The sequence below is a fragment of the Denticeps clupeoides genome, chromosome 15 (genome assembly GCF_900700375.1).
Source record: "Denticeps clupeoides chromosome 15, fDenClu1.1, whole genome shotgun sequence".
Taxonomy (NCBI): domain Eukaryota; kingdom Metazoa; phylum Chordata; class Actinopteri; order Clupeiformes; family Denticipitidae; genus Denticeps; species Denticeps clupeoides.
This window is the reverse complement of record NC_041721.1, coordinates 18376891-18400206: the sequence shown is the minus strand read 5'-3', so window position 1 is coordinate 18400206 and position 23316 is coordinate 18376891. Positions and strand designations below refer to the sequence as shown.

General features: G+C 45.7%; 1 gene segment (V, D, J or C); it reads left to right on the top strand.

Moving 5' to 3' along the window:
• The first annotated feature begins 294 nt into the window (after window positions 1-294).
• On the top strand, window positions 295-22681 carry LOC114764507 (Ig kappa chain V-V region MOPC 21-like). The segment is given in 4 exon segments: window positions 295-395; window positions 499-805; window positions 21184-21221; window positions 22201-22681. Coding segments are annotated over 4 exon segments (717 nt in total).
• The last annotated feature ends 635 nt before the right edge of the window (window positions 22682-23316 follow it).

Sequence of the window (23316 nt, the reverse complement as noted above, 5' to 3'; positions counted from 1 at the left end):
TGTGATTGGTCAGTGTCTTGTTACTGGTCATGTGTTTCTAATGTTATTGTAAGACAGCAGGACAAGTTTTTCGATCCAGGAAACAAACCAGTCAAACTACAAGAATAACTGAACTATTTAGCCTATTCTATTAGCAGACGACAGTCAGTTTTTGAGTATTTTGTAAAATGTGAAGAAGCTGAAAGTTTCCTCCCTGACATGATTCTGGTCGTCCAACAACAGCAGCAGCAGCATGATTTACATAGAGGGGACACTTTGCATTGTCACCACATGCCTCAGTGCTCTCACAGAGTTTATAGCTGATTTAGGTGACGCACTTTCATGCTTCACAACAACAGAAATGATCACAATGACGTTCATCATTGTTTTCTGGGTGTTTGCTCTGTGTGTACAAGGTAAATTACATTTAATACAGGAATAAATATGTAAAAATTGAGCATTTAATTTTTTACTAATTTAATACTTTTCTCAAAAGTTTTGTTTGAATCTATTTTTCAGGGGTCAGTGGGCAGGTTACTGTAACACAGACTCCCAGAGAAAAAACTTTTCAGCCACAATATACAGTCGTTCTGAACTGCAGAACCAGCTCTGGGATTAATGGTAACCATCTTGCCTGGTACCAGCAGAAACCTGGAGAAGCTCCTAAACTCCTCATCTATTATATTAATAGCCGATACACTGGGACTCCAGAGCGGTTCAGTGGCAGTGGATCTAGTGGTGGATCTGATTTCACTCTGACCATCAGCAGCATTCAGGCTGAAGATGCAGGAGATTATTACTGTCAGAGTTATCATAGCGGTGGTGTGTTCACACAGTGATACAGAGTCGTACAAAAACCTCCCTCAGTCAGACTGTACAGTGACTGCACTGCTGCAGCTGCTCCTACTGCAGGTGCTGCTGAGAGAGGAACATCTCATGTTCTGTTATATGAATTCACTTCTTGTGCAGGTCTATCTATCAACGTCTGCTCTTTACCGTGTATCATGGCATCATCAAGGTCTCCAGAAAAAGACTGATTGATGCTAATCTGGCTGGAAAAGTTTTCAAAACCAGCTCTAAAAGGTTTGCACTTCACCAATCCACAGTCAGTTTGTGTACAAATGGAGGAAATTCAAGACCCTCCCTATATAATCGTATAATTGGTGCATCACAATGCAGATGTGCATTGATATTGCATCGATGCAGTGCAGAACATATTGTCTGAAAGTTGAGTCATGGCAACTGGACTTTCTTTCTTTAATGTAGCGACGTTTCTTTCTGCATCCACAGATGTCACATCCAACCACCCCCTCCTCCTGCCTTTGTTCTACGTAACGATCCTTTTCAAGGCGGGATTAAGGTGAAACCAATCTGGAGGATAAATTTGTGGGCACAAACCAACTTCCCTCAGATTGACAAAGTTCTGTGGATGCAGGATGAAACGTCTCTACCTTAAAGAAAGCAAGTCCAGTTGCCATGACTCAACTTTCAGACAAATTCACCTGGATGACTGAGAATCTTCATCAGAAGAACATAATCGATCATATCATAATGACGTTGCTTGGTGATTTTCTGGAGTCGGTATAAAAACCCTTTTTAAAATTAGTGAAGGTAGTGACTGTGGTGGCCTTATCTACAGAGAACACCGCCACTCCGGGTCGCCCATGACGTATTTTTGTGCAACCAGTAGAAGCCAAGCAGAAGAGTTTTCTTTCTACCACTTTGAAACACACTCGAAGCGGGACTGGAGGAAAAGCTGATCTTTCTCTGAGTGTCCAGAGACCTACAACGTGACATTATCGTCTTACCAGGAGTTTAGAAAAATGCACTATTTTCATGCTGTGTCACATCCATGCGGGCATGACGCGGCAGGTGCACAGAGAGTAGGACGAAGAGTGACGAGAAGACGTGGAATGAAGGACGCTTTCACCTGACATCACGAAACTGGGGTTTAATTGGTGAAACACAAGACAGGGGAGACATCCGAGACGTTTACACTGGTGAACATGGAACATAACGTCAAAGACCTGACGGCGAACAGAAACGAACAGGGCAGCTTTATACAATTAACACAGGTGAAAACGATTAGGGAACATTACACAGGACAACAATGAAACTCCGGTCCGGATCCCGCTGAGCCCTGCGACACCCTGAAAACGGCTTTATATGATGCCATGGACGTCTAAACCAGGTGTTTTTTGCCGTTTTTGGTGTCAGGGAAGCGCAGGCTGAACACAGATCGTTTTTCTGCTCATTCTACAAAATTAAAGCGTCCACACGGTGTACAGTTCTCACGCGTGTACAGTTCTAAATCTGTACAGAGTCTAAATAGTCCCATCAGGGTGATGTGAAATTAGATGTTTACTTTAATTCAGTTGAATTAAAAAAATGTGATTTCTGTAAAGAATACTGTTTTGAACTCAGATGTGACAATAACGTAAAGGTTTGTCAGGATTGCCTGCAGCTGGGCTCCACACCTGACTCCAATCCTGACGCCCCATAAATGCCGGAAGTTTCCGCCCCTTCTGGGTCTCTGGCATTTTCATGAACTCAGACATGAACTTGACTTCAGTGAGTGAATGTCTTTATGTTTTTGAGTTCTGGCAATCGCCACACGCCTACGGGTTAGTTTATGTTCTTTATTTAAGTTAAATTGTTTTCGGCCACCGCGCCATTGTTTATTTGTATTTCTTTATTGTTTGTTATAATAAACCCCCTTCCCAGCATGTCAGACCTCTGCGCTTCCTTCCCCCGTAAGTCCGTAGTCGTGACAGAATGCCAGCGACCCCCCCAAAAGCGCAGAGGTGGAAAGCAGAGGAGAAGAAACGCCGCGAAGGACGCAGCCCGGCGCGGCGAACGCGGACGGCAGGGGAGAGACGCGGCGCCCGTTCTGGTGGAGCGTTTTCTCCCCGAGAAGCCGTGGTACGCGGCGCCGCGTGATGACGTCACCCCCGGGAAACTCCGCGAAACCCGGAAGCGACAACGTCGGCGGGTGAGTGGGCGGAGCGAGGACGTTGGCGTCGGCAGCAGCGAGGAAGTGACGTGGGCAGCGAGCGCAGAAGATGCGACCCCCACGATCTTCGCCATGTCGAGCCAAGAACTCTGCGCTCTGCTGGCAAGGCTCCCCGTGGACGACACGGACGACGACGAGAGCACGGGAGACGAGAGTTGGGCTCCGCCCATCGCGCCAGTCTGCGATCGTCGCAAGGTCCGTGGGGACCCACGTCACTTCCAGGGGGGTGAGAAGCGGCAACAACAGCGAGGAGGTGGGCAGCCTCCAGCCCGAATGGCCAGAGTACTGCCCATGGGAGCTTATCGCGCCATGGGTCAAGGATGTCCGCAGGGTGGACGACCCTTGGAGTCACCGGTGGGAGGACACGGATGACGAAAGCGATGATGACGTGGATTTTCGGTGGGCGGTCGTTGCCGGGATGGCTCCGCCCAGCGTGCGCGTCCGAGATCATCGCGGCGTCCGTGATGACCCATGTGACTTCCGGGGGTACGAGGTTGACACGGACGACGACCAGGATGACGCCGTTTGGGCAGTCGGTGCCGGGATGGCTCCGCCCAGCGTGCGCGTCCGAGATCATCGCGGCGTCCGTGATGACCCATGTGACTTCCGGGGGTACGAGGTTGACACGGACGACGACCAGGATGACGCCGTTTGGGCAGTCGGTGCCGGGATGGCTCCGCCCATCGCGCCCATCCAGGATCGTCACGAGGTCCGTGGAGACCCACGTCCCTCCCAGCAGTGTGAGGAAAGCTGGTGGAAGAGGGTGACGGGAGGTCGCCAGCCAGCAACTGCGCTGCCGGGACTGCCTCGCAGGGAATCCTCCATTCCTGCTCCAGTCGCCGACCCGCCTTCCCTCTGCCCGGACGTTCCCCAGCGAAATGGCAGCGCAGCACCAGCGTCCACACCTGCTGGAGAAGACGTCCACCCCCCTCCACAACACACACCTACCACCATCTCCAGCGACGTGCCCAGCCCCGTGTGGGACAGCCCAATTGTCCCGGGACCCTTCAGTGGGGCAGCAGACACAGATGAGATCACTACCATCCTCACGTGTCTGACTGGATCAGCATGGGGCTGGAGCACAACCCTCTGGCAGCAGGGAGAGACAGACAGGAGTTTTCGGGACTTCCAACAGAGACTGAGGGCGGAGTTTGATCGGCCTGAGCCAGGGATCGAACTCTGCCCCTCCACCACATCCAGTGCCAGTCAGGATCCGGGGCAAGAAGACCCAGCACTGGTGGGCGACGAGAAGGTCGCTCCTCCCGAGATCCTGGCTGTGCCCCCTGAGGAGGTCCCAGAGAGGGAGCCAGACGACCCTCTCTTCTGTCTGTCTCTGTCTGTGTGTGTGTGCGTGGCATATGTGTCCGTATGTCGCCCCCACTTCCCCTCTTTGTGTCCACCAGATGGCGACCCAGCCGCGGAGCCGAACCCCAGGGAGGAGGTTCCTGACCCGAATGTGCTGGTCCAAGGCGAGGTGGACAAGCCCCAAGGTACCCCTAAGTCCAGCCGGGGGGGGGGCTCCCCCAAAGAATTTTTTGGGGGGGTGCAGTTCGGGTTGGGGACTCCTCCTGAGGGGAGGGGAGGTGGGGAAGCGATTGAGCTGGGTCCTCCGGTAGCCAGTGAGGAGGGCGGGCCAGGCATGGGCCTGCGTCTGCCTCCAGAGGGGTGGAGCGCCATAGAGCCCCCGGGTAGGCATGAGGACCCAGCTGGGACAGGCAGGAAGAGGGCCTGCTTGTCCCAACGGACGCAGAAGGGGCTAGCCGGATGGTCTGGCAATGCCCCCCCCTTGGCACCAGGGCCGGGCAGCGAGAGGGGCTGCATAGTCCCAGAAGGCACCAGCCTGGGGTGCCTGGAACAGTCGCCGGAGGTTCTGGGACAATCTCCCTGCGCGGTGCAGGGGGTGACACAAGACGTGTCAGAGGGGACATGTGGAGACAGGGCCCACACGTACCCAGATGGATCGGCCCTGATTATTGTGTGCAGGTACGAGGGTCCGGGGCCGCCATGCGGGACCATGCCGGGGAGCCAGGCCGAGGGTCCGGGACCACGCCGGGGAGCCAGGCCGAGGGTCCGGGACCACGCCGGGGAGCCAGGCCGAGGGTCCGGGACCACGCCGGGGAGCCAGGCCGAGGGTCCGGGACCACGCCGGGGAGCCAGGCCGAGGGTCCGGGACCACGCCGGGGAGCCAGGCCGAGGGACCGGGGCCGCCACGCCGGGGAGCCAGGCCGAGGGACCGGGGCCGCCACGCCTGACCACGCCGGGGAGCCAGCCCGAGGGACCGGGTCCTCCAAGGGGAGGATACAGCAGGGCAGGAGCCCTGTGGTTGCCGCCGTCCGCCCCGCCGCCTCCACTGATGGTACTGTTGGGGCTCCGAGGACGTAGCCCTTGGAGGGGGGGCTCTGTCAGGATTGCCTGCAGCTGGGCTCCACACCTGAATCCAATCCTGACGCCCCATAAATGCCGGAAGTTTCCGCCCCTTCTGGGTCTCTGGCATTTTCGTGAACTCAGACATGAACTTGACTTCAGTGAGTGAATGTCTTTATGTTTTTGAGTTCTGGCAATCGCCACACGCCTACGGGTTAGTTTATGTTCTTTAAGTTAAATTGTTTTCGGCCACCGCGCTGCTGTTTATTTGTATTTCTTTATTGTTTGTTATAATAAATCCCCTTCCCAGCATGTCAGACCTCTGCGCTTCCTTCCCCCGTAAGTCCGTAGTCGTGACAGGGTTGGATATTTTTAACACTCAGTATTACTGTTCACTGTTTATATTTTAATAAAGGTTTTGACATGCAACCTGATTTAATAAGAAAAATAATGTTAATGGAACAGTATTAGACATTAAAATAAATGATTATGTTATAAATCAGGTTTATAGTTACATGAAATTGTTTACAATTCCAAATGTTATTTAATGTAATCTTGACAGTAGAGGCCTTGAATGGAATCTTTGTATTGTTCTCTTTCAAAGTGATTGCCTGTAACTTGTTTCAAAAGAAAACGTCTAATTTCTATGCTGTGACTGAGACGATAAAACACTGAAAAACCGACATTTACTTATTCACTGTTGATTTGTATTACATTAGAACAATAATGTCAGTTCAATTCTTTACCTTCTGTCACTGCAGTGAAACTAGTTATTTAGTTTTGAAAAGTTACTAGTGGTTACAGGCCGCCATCTTGGACGAGAACAATATAACATTTTTTTTTAAACATCATAGCAAATCAAAGCTTCCACACAGGCGTACGACTCTTGTATTGGAAAACATTAACTCTTGCATTGAAAATGATCATGTGATCATTTCGAAAATTTATGGCAAAAATTGATATCGAGGCACTGATAACGTAATCGAATCGTGAGACCAGTGAAGCGTGGTCCTGACAAAGCGTGTAATAGTAAGCAAGGTCACAAAGGACCCCGGGGGGACTTCTTATCAACTGAAGGCCTCTCTCACACTGGCTAATGTCCAACATCAGGAGAACATTGAACATCAATGGTTTGCATGGCAGGGATGGAATGAGAAAAAGAACATTGTTGCTTGTCTGCAGATCACATGGACAAGCCAGAAGGCTCTTAGAAAAATGTTTTGTGGATTAATTTAAATGAATTTAGGTTTTATTTACATGCGCGCATGGGAAGACTCGCTATACAAATCTTCAAAAATCTGAACACAGTGACTTGTATGTATATGGTCAAGTGATTTCGCAACAGGTGTTTTTCTGTGCTTGTCCAGGCAGCCATGATCTCATACATCCTTAGAGATAAGACCCAAACAGGGGACAGCAAGACCCAAAGATTTATAGCGTTGTTATGTTGGCTCTGCATGAGAAACACTTAAACACTAACTGGCTTCATTATTGCTAGACATTATTGCTCAAACCCTTTCACAATCCACCATCTCACTGCTTTTGAAAAAGGGCAAAGATCCTTTGTGTTGTTCGTCCTACCGCCCAATAAGGTTGTTGAATGCTGAATTTACCCTTCCGAGCATCATCTCTGTGTCTATTCATCCGAAATAGACACTCTTTCTCTAACCTTAGATGTGTGTTTAATTCAATTTATAACACTCCGGATCCCTCAGCTCAGGAGGCCTTCATATCACTGGATGCTGAAAAGGCTTTTGATAGAGTGGAATGGCCCTATCTTTTTCATACACTGGGGAGGTTTGGTTTTAAAACAAACTTCATTTCATGGATTAGGATACTTTACTCCTCACCGCAAGCATCTGTTAGAACAAATAATACTCAATCTGAAAATGTCCCCATCTATCGTTTGACTAGACAGGGTTGCCCTTTAATCCCATTATTATTTACTGGAATTGTTAGGAATGGGCGGGAGGTGAGAGTGTCCCTTTATGAAGATGATCTCTTGTTATATATCTCTAACACACTGGTCTCAATCCCTGCTAAATTCTCTCTGATTTCTGGTTTAAAATGAATTTGAATAAAAGTGAATTATTTCCCATTAGTACTGCTGCTAAGAATTACCATCTTTATAGCTTACCCTTCAAAATTGCCCATCATAACTTTACATATCTTGGTATCTCTGTCACCATGAAATTCGAGGATCTTTTAAAGGCTAATTTTGTTTCCCTGCTGTCTAAGGTTCGAGAGGATTGTGAACGGTGGTACATTCTTAATCTGTCCTTGACTGCACGTGTTAATACCATGTTTTTCTTACTTATTTCAAATGAATACCAATATTTCTGCCTCAGTTTTTTTTACAAAGTTGAATCTGGAATAAGAAGGTTCTGAGACTATGCAGACAGTACTTAAAAACACCAAGAAAACTTGGTTAGCCTTACCACATTTTAGGTTTTTTTATTGGGCATATATACTAGGATCCTCAAAAACTGGCTTCAGATGCTCAAATGAATTGGTTGGCAACAGAAGCAAATTCGATCAAACCTGTATCTCTGAAAGCTTTACTGCACTCTCCTATTCTGTCTTTGCCTTATAGCAAGAATAGGATTGTTAAAACTTCTATATTGGTTACATTGGGTTATAAAAACTTCTTCCACCTATGCCCTGCTAGCAGTAAATCACCAGTTCCGTCCATCTTTGGTTGATGATCTGTTCGCTATGTGGTCAAAAGCTGGCATTCACTGTTTTAAAGACCTATACATAGACAATGTCGTTGCCTTTTTCTCACAACTGCTTCATAAATATTCTCTTCCTCAGCAGCATTTCTTTACATACTTGCAGGTGCGTAGCTTTGCTCATCATACTTTTCCCACATTTCCCAGTCTAACCCAAGACTCTGTTTTAGATGACCTTCTTAAACCAACTCCATCTCTGAAAGGTTCAGTTACTTACGTTTATAATAAAAAAAAATTATTTGTGTGCTAATTTACTAACCCCTCTGAAGATACTTTGGGGGGAGGATTTGGGACAGGAAATTCCTGATGAGATTTGGGAAGAGGTTCTGCTGCGAGTTCATGGATCATCTATTTGGCCTCATACAGTTTAAAATCTTACACCGTTCATATTACACTAAGTTGCGGTTGTCACAAATCTATGAGGGCATCAGTCCATTGTGTGACCGATGTCAGCAGTCCTCTGCCAATATTATTCATATGTTCTGACTTTGCTCTTCTTTACACCAGTAATGGACTGAGATATTTGACATGTTGTCAGAATTTGTGGCGAAAAGAGTAGAGCCCAACCCGCTTGGGGCATTGTTTGGGGTTTTCTCCTCACCTCCTTCTGGGTCTGCTCATCAAAGGGACGTTCTGGCCTTTTCTACCATACTGGTGAGAAGATTCATTAAAACAAACTGGAAATCCTCTAAACCTCCCAGCCAATTTAACTGGATACGAGATATTCTTTATTTCGTTAAACTGGAAAAGAAGACTTTCTCTTAGGGGTTCCCTTAAGACATTTAAAAACATTTGGGGTGCTTTTCTCAATCTGGTTAAGAATAAGGATTTGCCATGAGGCTCAAAATTTTTTAAAAATTGAGCTGAGGTGCATCCTGTTTCCCCTGATCATCTTTGAGATGTTTCTGCAGTTTAAGTGGAGTCCACCTCTGGAAAAACAGTTGACTGGACATAATTTGGAAAGACCAACTATGAAGTCAAAGGAATTTTCTGTAGACCTCTGAGACAGGATTGTCTCGAGGCACAAATCTGGGGAAGGTGCAATGAGCACAGTGACCTCCATCATCAAGTTCAAAACCACCAGGACTTTACCTAGAGCTGGCTGGACACCTAAACTGAGCGATCAGAGGAGAAGCACAGGGAGGTAATTAAGAACTCAATGGTCACTCGGTCAGTGCTCAAGAGGTCCTCTGTGGACAGAAGGACAAGCTTCTCTACCATACAGCCCTGATTGATTAATTGCTGTAGAGTGGAAGCCAGATGGAAGCAACTCCTTAGTAAATGACACATGGCAGCCCTCCAGGAGTTTGCCAAAAGGATCCTGAAAAACTCTCAGACCATGAGAAGCAAAATTCTCTGATCTGTTGAGAGAAAATTGAACTCTTTTGTGTGAATGCTAGATGTTATGTTTGGAGGAAACCAGGCACCACTCATCACCAAGCCAATACCATCTCTACAGTGATGCATGGTGGTAAGAGCATCATGCTGTGGGGATGCTTTTAAGCTGCAGTAACTGGGAGACTAGTCAGGATAGAGGGAAAGATGACCGCAGCAATGTACAGAGACATCCTGGATGAAAAAATGCTCTTGAACTCTGAAGAAACTGAAGAACTCTTCTCTGAAGAAACTTTCAGCAGAGCAATGACCCGAAGCACAGAGCCAAGATATCAAAGGAGTGGCTTCAGGATAAGTCTGTGAAAGTCCTTGAGTGGCTCAGACTTGAATCTGATTTAAAATGGCTGCACCAATACATCCCATCCAACCTGATGGAGCTTGGTGCTGCAAAGAGGAATGGGCCAAACTGGCCAAGGATAGGTGTGCCAAGCCTGTGGCATCATATTCAAAAAGGCTTGAGGCTGTAATTGGTTGTAATTGTTGCCAAAAGGTGAATTAACAAAATATTGAGCAAAAGTTGTGAATACTTATGCTGATGTGATCTCAGTTTTTTTTTTATTATAATAAAATTGGCTAAACCTCAAGTTTTTTCACTCTATCCTTGTCTGTTGTCTGTAGAATTCTGAGGGGGAAAACCAAAGCGTCCACACAGGCATACGACTCATGTATTGGACAATATTAACTCTTGCATTGAGAAACATCATGTGGTAATTTAGAAAATTTATGGCAAAATTCAATATCGAGGCACTGATAACCGTAATCGAATCGAATCGTAAGACCAGTGAAGTAAGCAAAGTCACAAAGGACCCCAGGGTAACTTCTAATCAACTGAAGGCCTCTGTTACACTGGTTAATGTCAATGTTCATGAGTCCAACATCAGGAGAACATTGAACATCAATAGTTTGCATGGCAGGGATGGAAGGAGAAAAAGTCCAACTCCAGACAGGGAGCCTGGACCTTAGAGAATAAGGACTTGTCTGACTATATATACACGTCACTGTGTTCAGACCTTTGGAGATTCCTATAGCGAGTCTTCCCATAAATAAAGCCTGACTAAATTCATTTAACTGTTTCTCATTGTGGCTCAGACGCTCAGTGATGGAAATAATTTCCACAACAATGGCACCTCACCTTTTGGCACCCTGGTGATTCTTCTTGTTTGCGAGAGCAAGGCCTCAGCTTGGAGATAAAACAGGGGGTCGTCATTACTGGAATTTCCTGTCGTATAAGGAAGAGACGAGACATAAATGCTGGTCATGTGACGATAACTATAACAAAATATATCATTTAATACTGTTGATGAATAAAAACAGATTAAGATGGTTCCTCTTGTTTAATCATGTTATTATATTGCGGTTTCTCCCATTCTGTCGCACAAATGACAGCAGCAATGTTTTTGTAACCTTGGTCAGATCTATGCCTTGCCACAATTCTGTCTCTGAGCTCTTCAGGCAGTTCCTTTGACTTCATTATTCTCATGTGTATTCAGAGTCAACTTTAGTATTGTGTCATTTCACAGAAAACCTAATGAATCTGAGAATAGTCATGAAGCACAAATCATTAAAAGCTTACTGAATGTATGAAAATAAAATGATTGTGAAACACACAAGCACAGCACACAGTGACACAAAAAAATGTGTCATCTGCTTTTAACCATCACCCTTGGCAAGTGGTGAGCAGGCACCCTGGGGAGCAGTGTGTGGGGACGGTACCTTGCTCAAGGGGACCTCGATGGCAAATATGATTTGAACTTGCAACCTTCCAATTATGAGAACACTTCCATAGGGACAGTGGTGGCCTAGCGGTTAAGAAAGCAGCCCAGTAATCAGAAGGTTGCCCCCGGTTTGAATCCCAATCCGCCCAGATGCCACTGAGGTGCCACCGTCCCCACACACTGCACCCCGGGCGCCTGTCATGGCTGCTCACTGCTCACCAAAGGCGATGGGTTAAAAGCAGAGGACACATTTTGTTGTGTCATCATGTGCTGTGCTGCTGTGTATCACAAAGACTTTCACTTTCACTTAGCCACTAAGTATTTAATACCTGGGTCTTACAGCAGTTGGCAGGAAAAATCCACTTAGTTTCTGTGTTTCATCTCCTCTTTACTATGACTGTCTTTCTGACTTCTCCCCCCTCAGCACCTGCACTGTGACTGAAGGAGGTTTTTGTTCAGCTCTCTAGCACTGTGTGAACTCCCAGCTACTGCTGGGTACATGAGCACTCATACATTAATAATCTCCTCTATCTTCAGCCTGGACCCCACTGATGGTCAGACTGAATTCATCACCGGATCCACTGCCACTGAATCGAGATGTGATGTGTCCAGCACGTCTGCAGCTGATCTTCACTGTGTCTCCTAACTGAGCTGGACTTCATCCTGAGTCACAGTAACCTGTCCACTGGAATCTAATGAGGAGATAAAAAATCACCTTACATCTTACAAATTAAAAACTTAGATGTTATATTTAATATAATAGTGAAAGGTTCTCATGCTGTAAAAATAATGTTCACCATGAATCCAGCAGATAAGAGAGAAGATGAAGATGGTGATGAAGATCATTGTTGGTGAAGGTGTAGGAGAAGCTGTGTGTCCTGAACTACAGTTATAATTAAATAAGTATAAGTATGTCACGATCCGGTCCGAAATGGGGTTACTCCTGTCCATTCATTGTTGTCCTGTGTAATGTTCCCTAATCATTTTCACCTGTGTTAATTGTATAAAGCTGCCCTGTTCGTTTCTGTCCGCTGTCAGGTCTTTAACGTTATGTTCCATGTTCACCAGTGTAAACGTCTCGGATGTCTCCCCTTTCTTGTGTTTCACCAATTAAACCCCGGTTTCGTGATGTCAGGTAAAAGCGTCCTTCATTCCACGTCTTCTCGTCACTCTTCGTCCTCTCCGTGCACCCACCGCGTCATGCCTGTGTGGCCGGGATGTTATGTAAGATGTTATGTTATGTATGTCGTGAACTCCAACAAAACTTATTGTAATTGTAAGCTACGGTGTTCATGTGTTTTTTCTGTGTATTTGTGGGTGGGAACGAAAATTTTGGTTCCACATTGTTTGTGTGGTCAGGGTTACATTAATGGCGCACTCTATAGCTCACGTTCACGTGCAGTTACCTCAGTGTGCTGCGGGAGCAGAGAGGGGTGAGACGCGCGTGCAGTGTTCTCCATATCATGTGTTGTATATAGGTGTATTAAAGTTATTAAAGTTATGGCATGTTGTTGGTATTATGCTGTGTATTATAAGCGCGTGCGGCGTTGTGCCGCACGCGCGGTTCTAAAAAAGAAAAAAAAGAAATTTTATTTGCCGCCACGTGTTAGCAGAAGCATGTGTTTCGTAGGATGAGAGGAGGGCCGTGACGCGTGTGATCGTTAGCCACTGACTGTACCCTGCTGTGTTCCCACAGGTATGTTAAATGTGAAATGTATGTAACGTAGCCACTATACGATCGTCATTTTCTTTTTTTAAATTGTATTTTTGTATTTTACTGTTGTTTTTACTGTTGTTTAATGTCACTGTTGGCTCACCTGTAAATAGTTTAATATATGTCATTTAATGACTGAGTTACTGGTTGAATTCATGTGGTGGGTTTATTTATTTATTTTTTGGTTTTTTATTTAATCATATTTTACAAGTTGTATTGACGTGCAGTTACCTCAGTGTGCTGCGGGAGCAGAGAGGGGATGAGAGGAGGGCCGTGACGCGTGTGATCGTTAGCCACTGACTGTACCCTGCTGTGTTCCCACAGAAATAAAATCTCTCTTTTGACACCAACTGATGTGCATGGGTGATTGGATGCTGGTGTGCATCCGTTACATAAAACTGGTGCCGTGACCCGGATGCACCTGATCAGCCATCGCCGATCGCCGGGACCGAGTGCATGCTGGTGAAGCTGGAAGCACCAAGACAGAAGTGTTCCGAACCTACTGTGTTACGGTCTGCTGCATATCAGTTCTGATAGTGGTGTTGTGTACATAGTGAACCTTCTTTTATTTGGTTATCATCCATTGTGTAATATCAACCCAATATGTCCAGTGATAGGTTAGAAGTATCTGATGCTCTCATGTTGGGTTTGGGGCGTGGCCGAGGGTTACCTAGATTTTTAGGGGTGGGATCGCCAGGCATTAGTCATCCCACAGAGGTCCATACTTCACCAGTAGGTGACACACAACCATGCACTGAGACACCTATTGCTAGACCCAGGTTCTCCACTCCAGCTATTAGCAATGATTTTGCCACACAACAGTTATGTGACCTGATTGGAGACTCTGTCATTAATCGGTTGTTAGCTAGTCAGACCCCCGTGCAGTCATGCCAGTCACCACCGCTGGGTGACACTAGAACCGAACCTGCCAGTAAAACCCTTGATTTATCTCAAGTCAGCTTGATTGTTAAATCCAAAGTGAAAGAGCCACCCATCTTCCGTGGTGATGGAAGAGACAGCTGCTCCATCCAAGAATGGATCGACCAGATGGAAGCGTACCTGCGAAAGAAAGAGTGTGCACAACCTGAAAAAATCGATGAGATTCTGGAACACCTGATGGGCAGAGCAAAGAGCATTGTCAAGGTAACTCTCAAAAGTAACAATTCACATAATGCTACTGTCAACCCCGAAGCAATTTACTGCACCTTGAGACGCTACTTTAGCGAAACTCCAGTGTCATGCCTACCGTTGGCCGACTTCTATTCTACACTGCCCACTGCTCAAGAGACCCCTGTTGACTACTGGGTGAGGCTGAACACAGCAGCTGAAATAGCCAGCAAATATTTGGACCAACAAGGAAGCAGAATGGAGAATATGGATGCTGAAATAGCGATGATGTTCATCAAAAACTGCCCAGATGTCGAACTTTCTAGTGTGTTCAAGTGCAAACCCATAGGTAAATGGACTGTGATCGAGGTGCAGGAAGCCATTGACGAGAATCAGAGAGAGATCCAAGCAAAGAAGCTTCTTCTAGGCATGCACAAGCCTCGCTCATTCCAGGTGGCTACTGCCATGGCCGTCACTGACCCGGCTGCCACCAGCGATGGTGGGTATGCTCACGCTAATGTAGCGCAGTGTGTCCCAGTCAAGTCAAGTGATGCCAAGACAAGTGGAAGTGCTGTTACAGAGTCAGGTACGCTGGAGCGTGTTCTCGACATGTTAGAGAAGGTACTCGAAAGAACGAGCCAGTTCCCCACTGTTGCTCCAGCCAGGCCCTCATCCTTCTCGTGGGACCAGCGTGCTACCTGCCAGGTGTGTAGTGATAAGTCACATTCCACTCGTACACACTGTATGAAGGAGAAGAGATGCCTCGTCTGCTTTGAAACTGGACATCAACGAAGGGATTGCCCTGGGACAACTAAACGCGCTGTCCAGTCTGTTAATCGATCACAGAACCAGGAAAACTGAATTACTCACATTCGGGAGGGGACAATGTGAGTACAGGAAAAGGGACCCTCAATACTGGTGATGCCATGTCTGAGTTTGAAGAAATGGTTGCAGCTACTCCCGACCACACGATGGTGGTGTTTCAGAACGTAATGAAATTGGACAAAGTAGACAGTCTGTTCTATGTGGATGTTATTGTGGAAAAGAAAGTCTCATTGCATGCTCTGCTGGACAGTGGATCCATGGCGTGTACTATGAGCGAAGAGGCTGAACAGAGACTGCTGGATGCAGGGTTGATTACAGCCCAGAGTACAGTACCTATTGATGTTGTCCTTGTAGGCTGTGGAGGTGTCCAAGTCCGTCCTAAGCAGGTGCACGATGTAGATATGGAAGTGTATGGTCACACAGTCTGCGTGCCCACATTAGTAGTACCCGGACAGCAGGATGAGCTGATTTTGGGCACGAATGTCATCAAGTACCTACAGTCTCAAATGAAGCAGATGTCGTCTTACTGGCGCTGTGTCGCACAGCCTGAGGCCCCAGGGAGCCCAGAGGTTTCCCATTTCATGAACATGCTGTCTGGCCTCAATCGTTGGAAAGGAAGTGAAATACCTGATGTCATTGGAACTGCTAAACTGGCCCGTGCTGTCACGCTACTTCCAGAGCATGAACATCTGGTGTGGGCTAAGTTACCGGTGACCTCCCCAGTGTCTGAAGGAAGTACCATCGTCATCGAACCACCAAGAGCACAGACCCACAAGAAGGAGGTAATTATTGGTAGAGTCATAGCTACCATGACAGGGGACAGATGGGTGCCAGTTAAGGTTTTGAACGCAGGTCACTCGCCCATAACTCTTAAACGGAACACAAAACTGGCCGATGTCTACCCATGTGTGGCTGTAGAAGACCTTGATGGGGACATCAAGCAGTCACTTGGTGTGACAGCCAAATTACATAACCAAACATTACGAGCTGACCCAAGCTTCAGCATTAGCAATGATCTACAGCGAATGGGATTGAAAGATTTGGACATCGATTCCTGTGAAGTGACGCTGGATTGGAAAATCAAATTGCTGCAATTGATCAAGAAGTACGAGAGTGTGTTCTCCAAGGATAAGCTTGATTGTGGGAAGGCTAGGGACATAGTCCATCATATCCACCTGTCCGACGACAGACCGTTCAGGCTACCCTACAGGCGTGTACCCCCTGCACACTACCAGAAACTCCGACATGTGTTGACTGATATGGAGGAAAGAGAGATCATCAGGAAGTCCAAGAGTGAATGGGCTTCTCCCCTGGTGCTAGTGTGGAAGAAGAGCGGTGATCTCCGCGTCTGTGTTGATTACCGGTGGCTGAATGCTCGAACGATCAAAGACGCACACCCTTTACCCCACCAAGCGGATTGTCTGGCGGCCCTTGGCGGCAATGCCATATTCAGTACCATGGACCTGACGTCCGGCTTCTATAACGTTGCAATGGCAGAAGAGGACAAGAAGCTAACTGCTTTCACGACACCAATGGGCCTCTACGAGTTCAACAGGCTTCCACAGGGTCTGTGTAACAGCCCTGCCAGCTTTATGCGTCTGATGATGGGCGTGTTCGGGGATCAAAACTTTTTGACCTTGCTCTGCTACCTAGATGATTTGTTGGTGTATGCTCCAAGTGAGGAGGAAGCTTTGGAACGATTGGAGATGGTCTTCAATCGACTGAGTGCCCATGGGCTGAAGCTAGCTCCAAAGAAGTGCTATTTCCTCCGGCGCAGTGTAAGGTTTCTTGGTCATGTGGTAGACAGGGCCGGTGTTGCTGCAGATCCCGACAAAATCAGCGCCATCTGTGATATGGGAGAAGTGGATCTCATGAGGGATGATGCTGTCACACCATGTCAGCGGAAGATAAAATCATTTCTCGGCATGGTGATGTATTATCAAAGATTTATACAGAACTGTTCTAGAATTGCCAAACCACTCTTCATGTTGACTGCAGCTCCTAGAGGAAGGAAAGGGAATCCAAGAGGAGCTGCTTCATTCAAAAAGTTAAAACCAAGTGATTGGGGGCAGGAGCACAGAGAAGCGTTCCTGCAGCTGAAGTCAGCACTCCTGAATTCGGTTGTACTTGCACATCCAGACTTCAGTCGGCCGTTCGTTCTTTCCACGGATGCTTCTTTGGATGGATTGGGCGCCGTACTGTCACAGGCCCCAGAAGACGGGAGCAAGGCTCGACCAATAGCCTTTGCCAGCAAAGCACTTACCCGTGCCCAGCTTAACTATCCCGCTCACCGACTGGAATTCCTGGCATTGAAGTGGGCTGTTTGTGACAAATTCGGACACTGGCTGAAAGGTCACCCATTCACTGTTTGGACGGATAACAATCCACTGACATACATCCTGACAAAGCCCAAGTTGGATGCATGTGAACAGAGGTGGGTCGCCAAGTTAGCTCCTTATGATTTTAACATCCGATACATACCTGGCAGCCGAAATGTAGTGGCTGACGCGCTCAGCCGACAGCCGTTTGTGAAACCACAGGTCAGTGTGAGATTGGTGGAAGAACCTTACAGAGCATTGTTGAAGGAGGCCGAACAGCTTAAGGAAGACTTGATTCAGGACACTTTTAGGCTAAGCAATAACTGTCAGGCCTTGGTAGAACCTTCCTCCTTTGAAAATCTGCAGCGTCGTTCACTCGGCAGTGAGGAAGTGTCTGCTTTATTGACTGGCTGCATGGAGTGGAACAAGGGACCTGAAGGAAGAGTGATCTCTTGGTTAGCACAGGACGTGGAACAGCTAGTACCATCTGGTCAAGTGCCCTTGCATTCATTCTCCCTCCGGGATTTGCAGGAAAAGCAAGCCGAGGATGCTACCCTTTCCCGTATTCTTGTCTACGTGGCCCGTGGCAGAAGACCTTCACGTAGGGAGCGTGCTAAGGAGACATACAAGGTACTTAAAGCTTTGAAACAGTGGGAGAAACTGAAGATGTTGGATGGCATATTGTATAGAGCCAGTAAAGACTTTCTGACAGGGAAGAAAAGACACCAATTCATTGTTCCGTCATCACTTATTAAGGATGTTCTGGAAGGAGTTCATGACACTGCTGGACACCAAGGTCAAGCCAGGACCCTGTACTTGGCAAGACAGCGGTTCTTTTGGGTTGGAATGGAACAGGATGTTCGTGAGCATGTCAAGTGTTGTAGACGATGCGTGGTTAGCAAGACACCTGAGCCAGAAGGTAGAGCGCCCTTGGAAAGTATTAGAACCACGAGGCCGTTGGAACTTGTTTGCATGGATTTCTGGTCAGCAGAAGATTCGAATGGAAGAAGCGTGGATGTTTTGGTAGTAACAGATCACTTCACCAAAATGGCGCATGCCTTCCCGTGTAGAGACCAGTCAGCTAAGCAGGTAGCACGACAGCTGTGGGACCGTTATTTCTGTATATATGGATTCCCAGAGAGGATACACTCGGATCAAGGTGCTAATTTCGAGAGCCAGCTGATTCAAGAGCTCATGCAGGTAGCTGGAGTCATGAAGTCAAGAACCACTGCATATCATCCGATGGGAAACGGTCAAGCTGAGCGCTTTAACAGAACGTTAGGTGGCATGATCAGAGCTTTACCCCCCAGAGCTAAGCAGAAGTGGCCTCAAGTGTTGCAGACCTTGACTTTCGCATACAACTGTACAGCCCATGAGTCCACGGGCTACGCACCATTCTACCTCATGTTTGGAAGAATTCCACGTCTACCGGTTGACGTTATGTTTCATAACGTTGAAAGAGACAATAATCATGTGGATTATGACAGCTTTGTCAAGAGGATGAGAGATGACTTGAAGGAAGCTTTGTTGGTTGCACAAGCGAATGCAACGGATAGTCAACGTCATCAAGCTGAATTGTACAATCGGAGAATCAAAGGCTGCGACATTGAGGTAGGAGACCAAGTCCTTTTGGCAAACAAGGGAGAACGTGGACGCAGGAAACTGGCAGACAAGTGGGAATCTACTCCTTACATTGTGGAATCTAAGGACCCCAGGTGCCATGTCTACCATGTCAGGAACACCAGCTCGGGACATGTGAAAGTAGTTCACCGCAACTTACTCCTGCAAGCAAATTTCCTCCCGCTTGAAGTTGGAGATGAGTGTTCTTTCACCAGTGAGCCTGAAGTCAGCCAGGTGCATAGCGAGAATTCTGGAAGAACTCAATCTGTTCTAGATTCGGTCATAGACAGTGCTGTGCGTACCGTTAATTGGGTGGCTGAAGTTACCGACACAGTTGGTTGTGCTGAAGATCCACAAGTGCCTTCAGGATTGGAAGTGTCAGAACCTGTTTCCCTACCTGTGAACAACTCACCTTGTGATGACAGTGCCTCAAATAGCAACCATGATATTGAGACTGAAAGCCCGAGTGTTCCTGCTGACTCAGTTATGGTTGTACCCTCCACAACCCCTTTGTCTGATGAGATTACGTCCCAAGCAACTACTATATCCCAGATTAGGACGAGAGTAGGGAGAATAGTGAAGCCGGTAAGCCGATTGATTCATAACATGACACAGAAAAGTGTACCTATGGAAAGATCAGTTAGTGGGATTGTGAATCTCCTGTCATCGTAATCAATGTCCCATGTGATTGGCATTAATTGTAGATCCATTAAGACACACAGTTAATGAAGTTATCCTGTTCGTAGTAGTGAGTGGTGTATGGGGCACCTCTTTAGCAAGTGATGGAGGAGAACCTGGCCAGTTATCCTCTGTCATTTTCCCTGTAAGTGGGAGACATATGTGTCGCATAGTAGACGATGGTTGTATGGATGACCGGGTTCATAGCATTGTGTCATTGAGCTACTTACCTTACTGAATAAGTTTTGTGAAGTTCAGGGGGGAGTATGTGGCCGGGATGTTATGTAAGATGTTATGTTATGTATGTCGTGAACTCCAACAAAACTTATTGTAATTGTAAGCTACGGTGTTCATGTGTTTTTTCTGTGTATTTGTGGGTGGGAACGAAAATTTTGGTTCCACATTGTTTGTGTGGTCAGGGTTACATTAATGGCGCACTCTATAGCTCACGTTCACGTGCAGTTACCTCAGTGTGCTGCGGGAGCAGAGAGGGGTGAGACGCGCGTGCAGTGTTCTCCATATCATGTGTTGTATATAGGTGTATTAAAGTTATTAAAGTTATGGCATGTTGTTGGTATTATGCTGTGTATTATAAGCGCGTGCGGCGTTGTGCCGCACGCGCGGTTCTAAAAAAGAAAAAAAAGAAATTTTATTTGCCGCCACGTGTTAGCAGAAGCATGTGTTTCGTAGGATGAGAGGAGGGCCGTGACGCGTGTGATCGTTAGCCACTGACTGTACCCTGCTGTGTTCCCACAGGTATGTTAAATGTGAAATGTATGTAACGTAGCCACTATACGATCGTCATTTTCTTTTTTTAAATTGTATTTTTGTATTTTACTGTTGTTTTTACTGTTGTTTAATGTCACTGTTGGCTCACCTGTAAATAGTTTAATATATGTCATTTAATGACTGAGTTACTGGTTGAATTCATGTGGTGGGTTTATTTATTTATTTTTTGGTTTTTTATTTAATCATATTTTACAAGTTGTATTGACGTGCAGTTACCTCAGTGTGCTGCGGGAGCAGAGAGGGGATGAGAGGAGGGCCGTGACGCGTGTGATCGTTAGCCACTGACTGTACCCTGCTGTGTTCCCACAGAAATAAAATCTCTCTTTTGACACCAACTGATGTGCATGGGTGATTGGATGCTGGTGTGCATCCGTTACACCTGCATGGACGTGACAAAGTATGCAAAACCCCACCTCTAAGTAAATTTACACCAGTTTTACCTCAATCTGCAATTCCTGCAGTCATGTACTGGTGGACATAAAGGATTATTTCATGTTTTTTGTTTATGTACTTCAAATAGAAATCTGTTTAATCATCAATGTTCATCACATATTAACTAATAGACACAGACATTAATAAGATCCTCCATGTAAAATATCACATACTAAAGAAAACTAGTAAATTAATGAACAAGTTTAGATTCATAACCTAATTTACAGGACTATAAAAGTAAATCTTGTCAGTTTACATCATGATTGGTGTCTTTGGTCATTGTTCTGTTTCATTTTTAACAGGAGAATCTTTCAAAAAGAAATGTGCATTCTATACAAATTAAAAGCCACATGACACCAGAACCAGTGAAGATGGAGAAACTAATAAAAGAATAAAGTCCGAAAATACAGACATTAGAGAAGCTGCTATTTCATGCAGAGACACCAGCACTGAAGCATGAAGAGGTTTTTGTACGACGTCTCAGTTACACTCCATCACTGTGGTACACGTTCGGTGGCGGCACCAAGCTGGAACTTGGCAGTAAGTAAAAATTTGTTCTACTTTGATGCGGTTTGTTTATTTATGTGTTTCCTGTTTAAAATTAATATGAATAAACAGAAAAAAAAGTACTTCAGTACTAATTTTGAGACGATTATATAGTCGATTATATATGTTTTCATGCGTTAAAATTTCTACAATAATTTCCTGAACATGTAAAAAGTGTAAATTATAAATACATAAAATATATTATAAACCTGTTCACTACAGTTCCTCAGATAGGAGTATCTGTCCTTCATTTATTTAAATCTAGTGCAGATTATGTTTTATTTCTGTGAGTTTTACTAGTATGTTTTAATATTACACTTGCTCTGGTTTATGCTTTTATGTATCTGTGTATTAATATCATCAACATCCCCTAATAAGCAGGAGTGAAAGTAGTTTTAAATTCTTGATGGTTAAACAACAACAAGTTAATATTTTATGTATTAAATATATTTAATAAGACAGTAAATGATTTTCTGGAGGAACATCAGACATAAACTGGTAGTAATGAAAGGCAGCTCAGCTCCGTCCAGCTCGGACGCTTCAGAAGTGCTTAAGAAGGTAGTTTCAGATGACAGAACGTTATCTGGTGTGTTTGCTTGTTGAACGTGTGGTAAACAGTACCAGACTGGACCAGTTTACTTACACACCTGATAATAAGGGAAATTATATGAAAAAATGTAAATCCATCTGACACTCTTAGAAATAAATGTTGTAGTAAAATCATTTGTCTTTATCTAATTTGGCTGAACCTGCATGTTTAACATTTACAGATCAGATCTAATGTGAGATCAGCAATGATTTAAGAAAATGAAGATGAATTGTAATTATTTTAAAACCTCTAGTGCAGAGACCCCAGTGTATGTTTTATGATTGTGGAGATTATGGTGAGGTTATATGATTAGATGTGTCTACATCAGAAACACTTCATAACTTCATTAATTATTGATCTAAATTGTCCTGTTTTCCTTCCCAGCAATCACCCGTCCTACACTGACAGTCCTCCCCCCATCTAAAGACGAGGTGTCCAGTAAGGGTTCCGCCACGCTGGTGTGTCTGGCCAACAAGGGCGCCCCCTCTGGCTGGAGTCTGAGCTGGAAGGTGGATGGGAGCAGTAAGAGTGGGGAGGCCGGTCGTGGGGTCCTGCAGAAGGATGGCCTGTACAGCTGGAGCAGCACCCTGACTCTCAGAGCCACCGACTGGAACACGGTCACCTCAGTCACCTGTGACGCCACCTACAGCTCCCAGCCTGCTGTTACTGGGACACTGAGGAGAAGCAACTGTTCTGAGTAGAACCTGCTCACCCCTCACAGCAGCTACCTGCTCTTTAGTCTTCTGTCTTTATTACTGATCACTTCATGAATTCACAATTTAAACCAAGTCTTCTTAAGTGCTCTCTTATTGGTAGACTCTGATATTTTATGCAATAATAAAAGTTTTATCTGTTCCATCACAAACCTGCTTCTTCATGCCTGTTCTTTCATGTAAAAATTCATAAGGAAAAACATGAATGCAAATCTTGGCTGTAAAACTAATTCTGGACAAATATTGAAATGACTTTCAGTTCCTCAAAATGCTGACAGACGTTAAATAAAAATGACAAAAATTCATCATTAAACTGGAACATGTAGCCTACACAGAAATCTGTAGAATAAGTACAACACAGCAGCAGATCCTCCTCGTCTTCAAACTGTCCTGCTCAGTTCTGTCCATTTGGACTGATGAACATCTGCGCTCAGAACCACCCAACTGTACCAATGCAAATATGATTCTCAACTCATAAACTCTGCTATAACCACACAGTCTGTGCCTCACAGCAACTGTAATGGGAATTATTAAACTGTTATAGAATATACACTATCTTTTCAGCAAAAAAAGCAAATGACAAATTGCATCAATTAATTAAAACATGAAGTAAAAGATTTAAGGAACACTTCTTGTAATTTAATGGGACATGGTCAGTGTCTTGCATGTGTCTCTAATGTTAATGTAAGACAGCAGGACAAGTTTTTCAATCCAGGAAACAAACCAGTCAAACTACAAGAATAACTGAACTATTTAGCCAAGCAGAGGACAACTTTAGTTTTTGAGT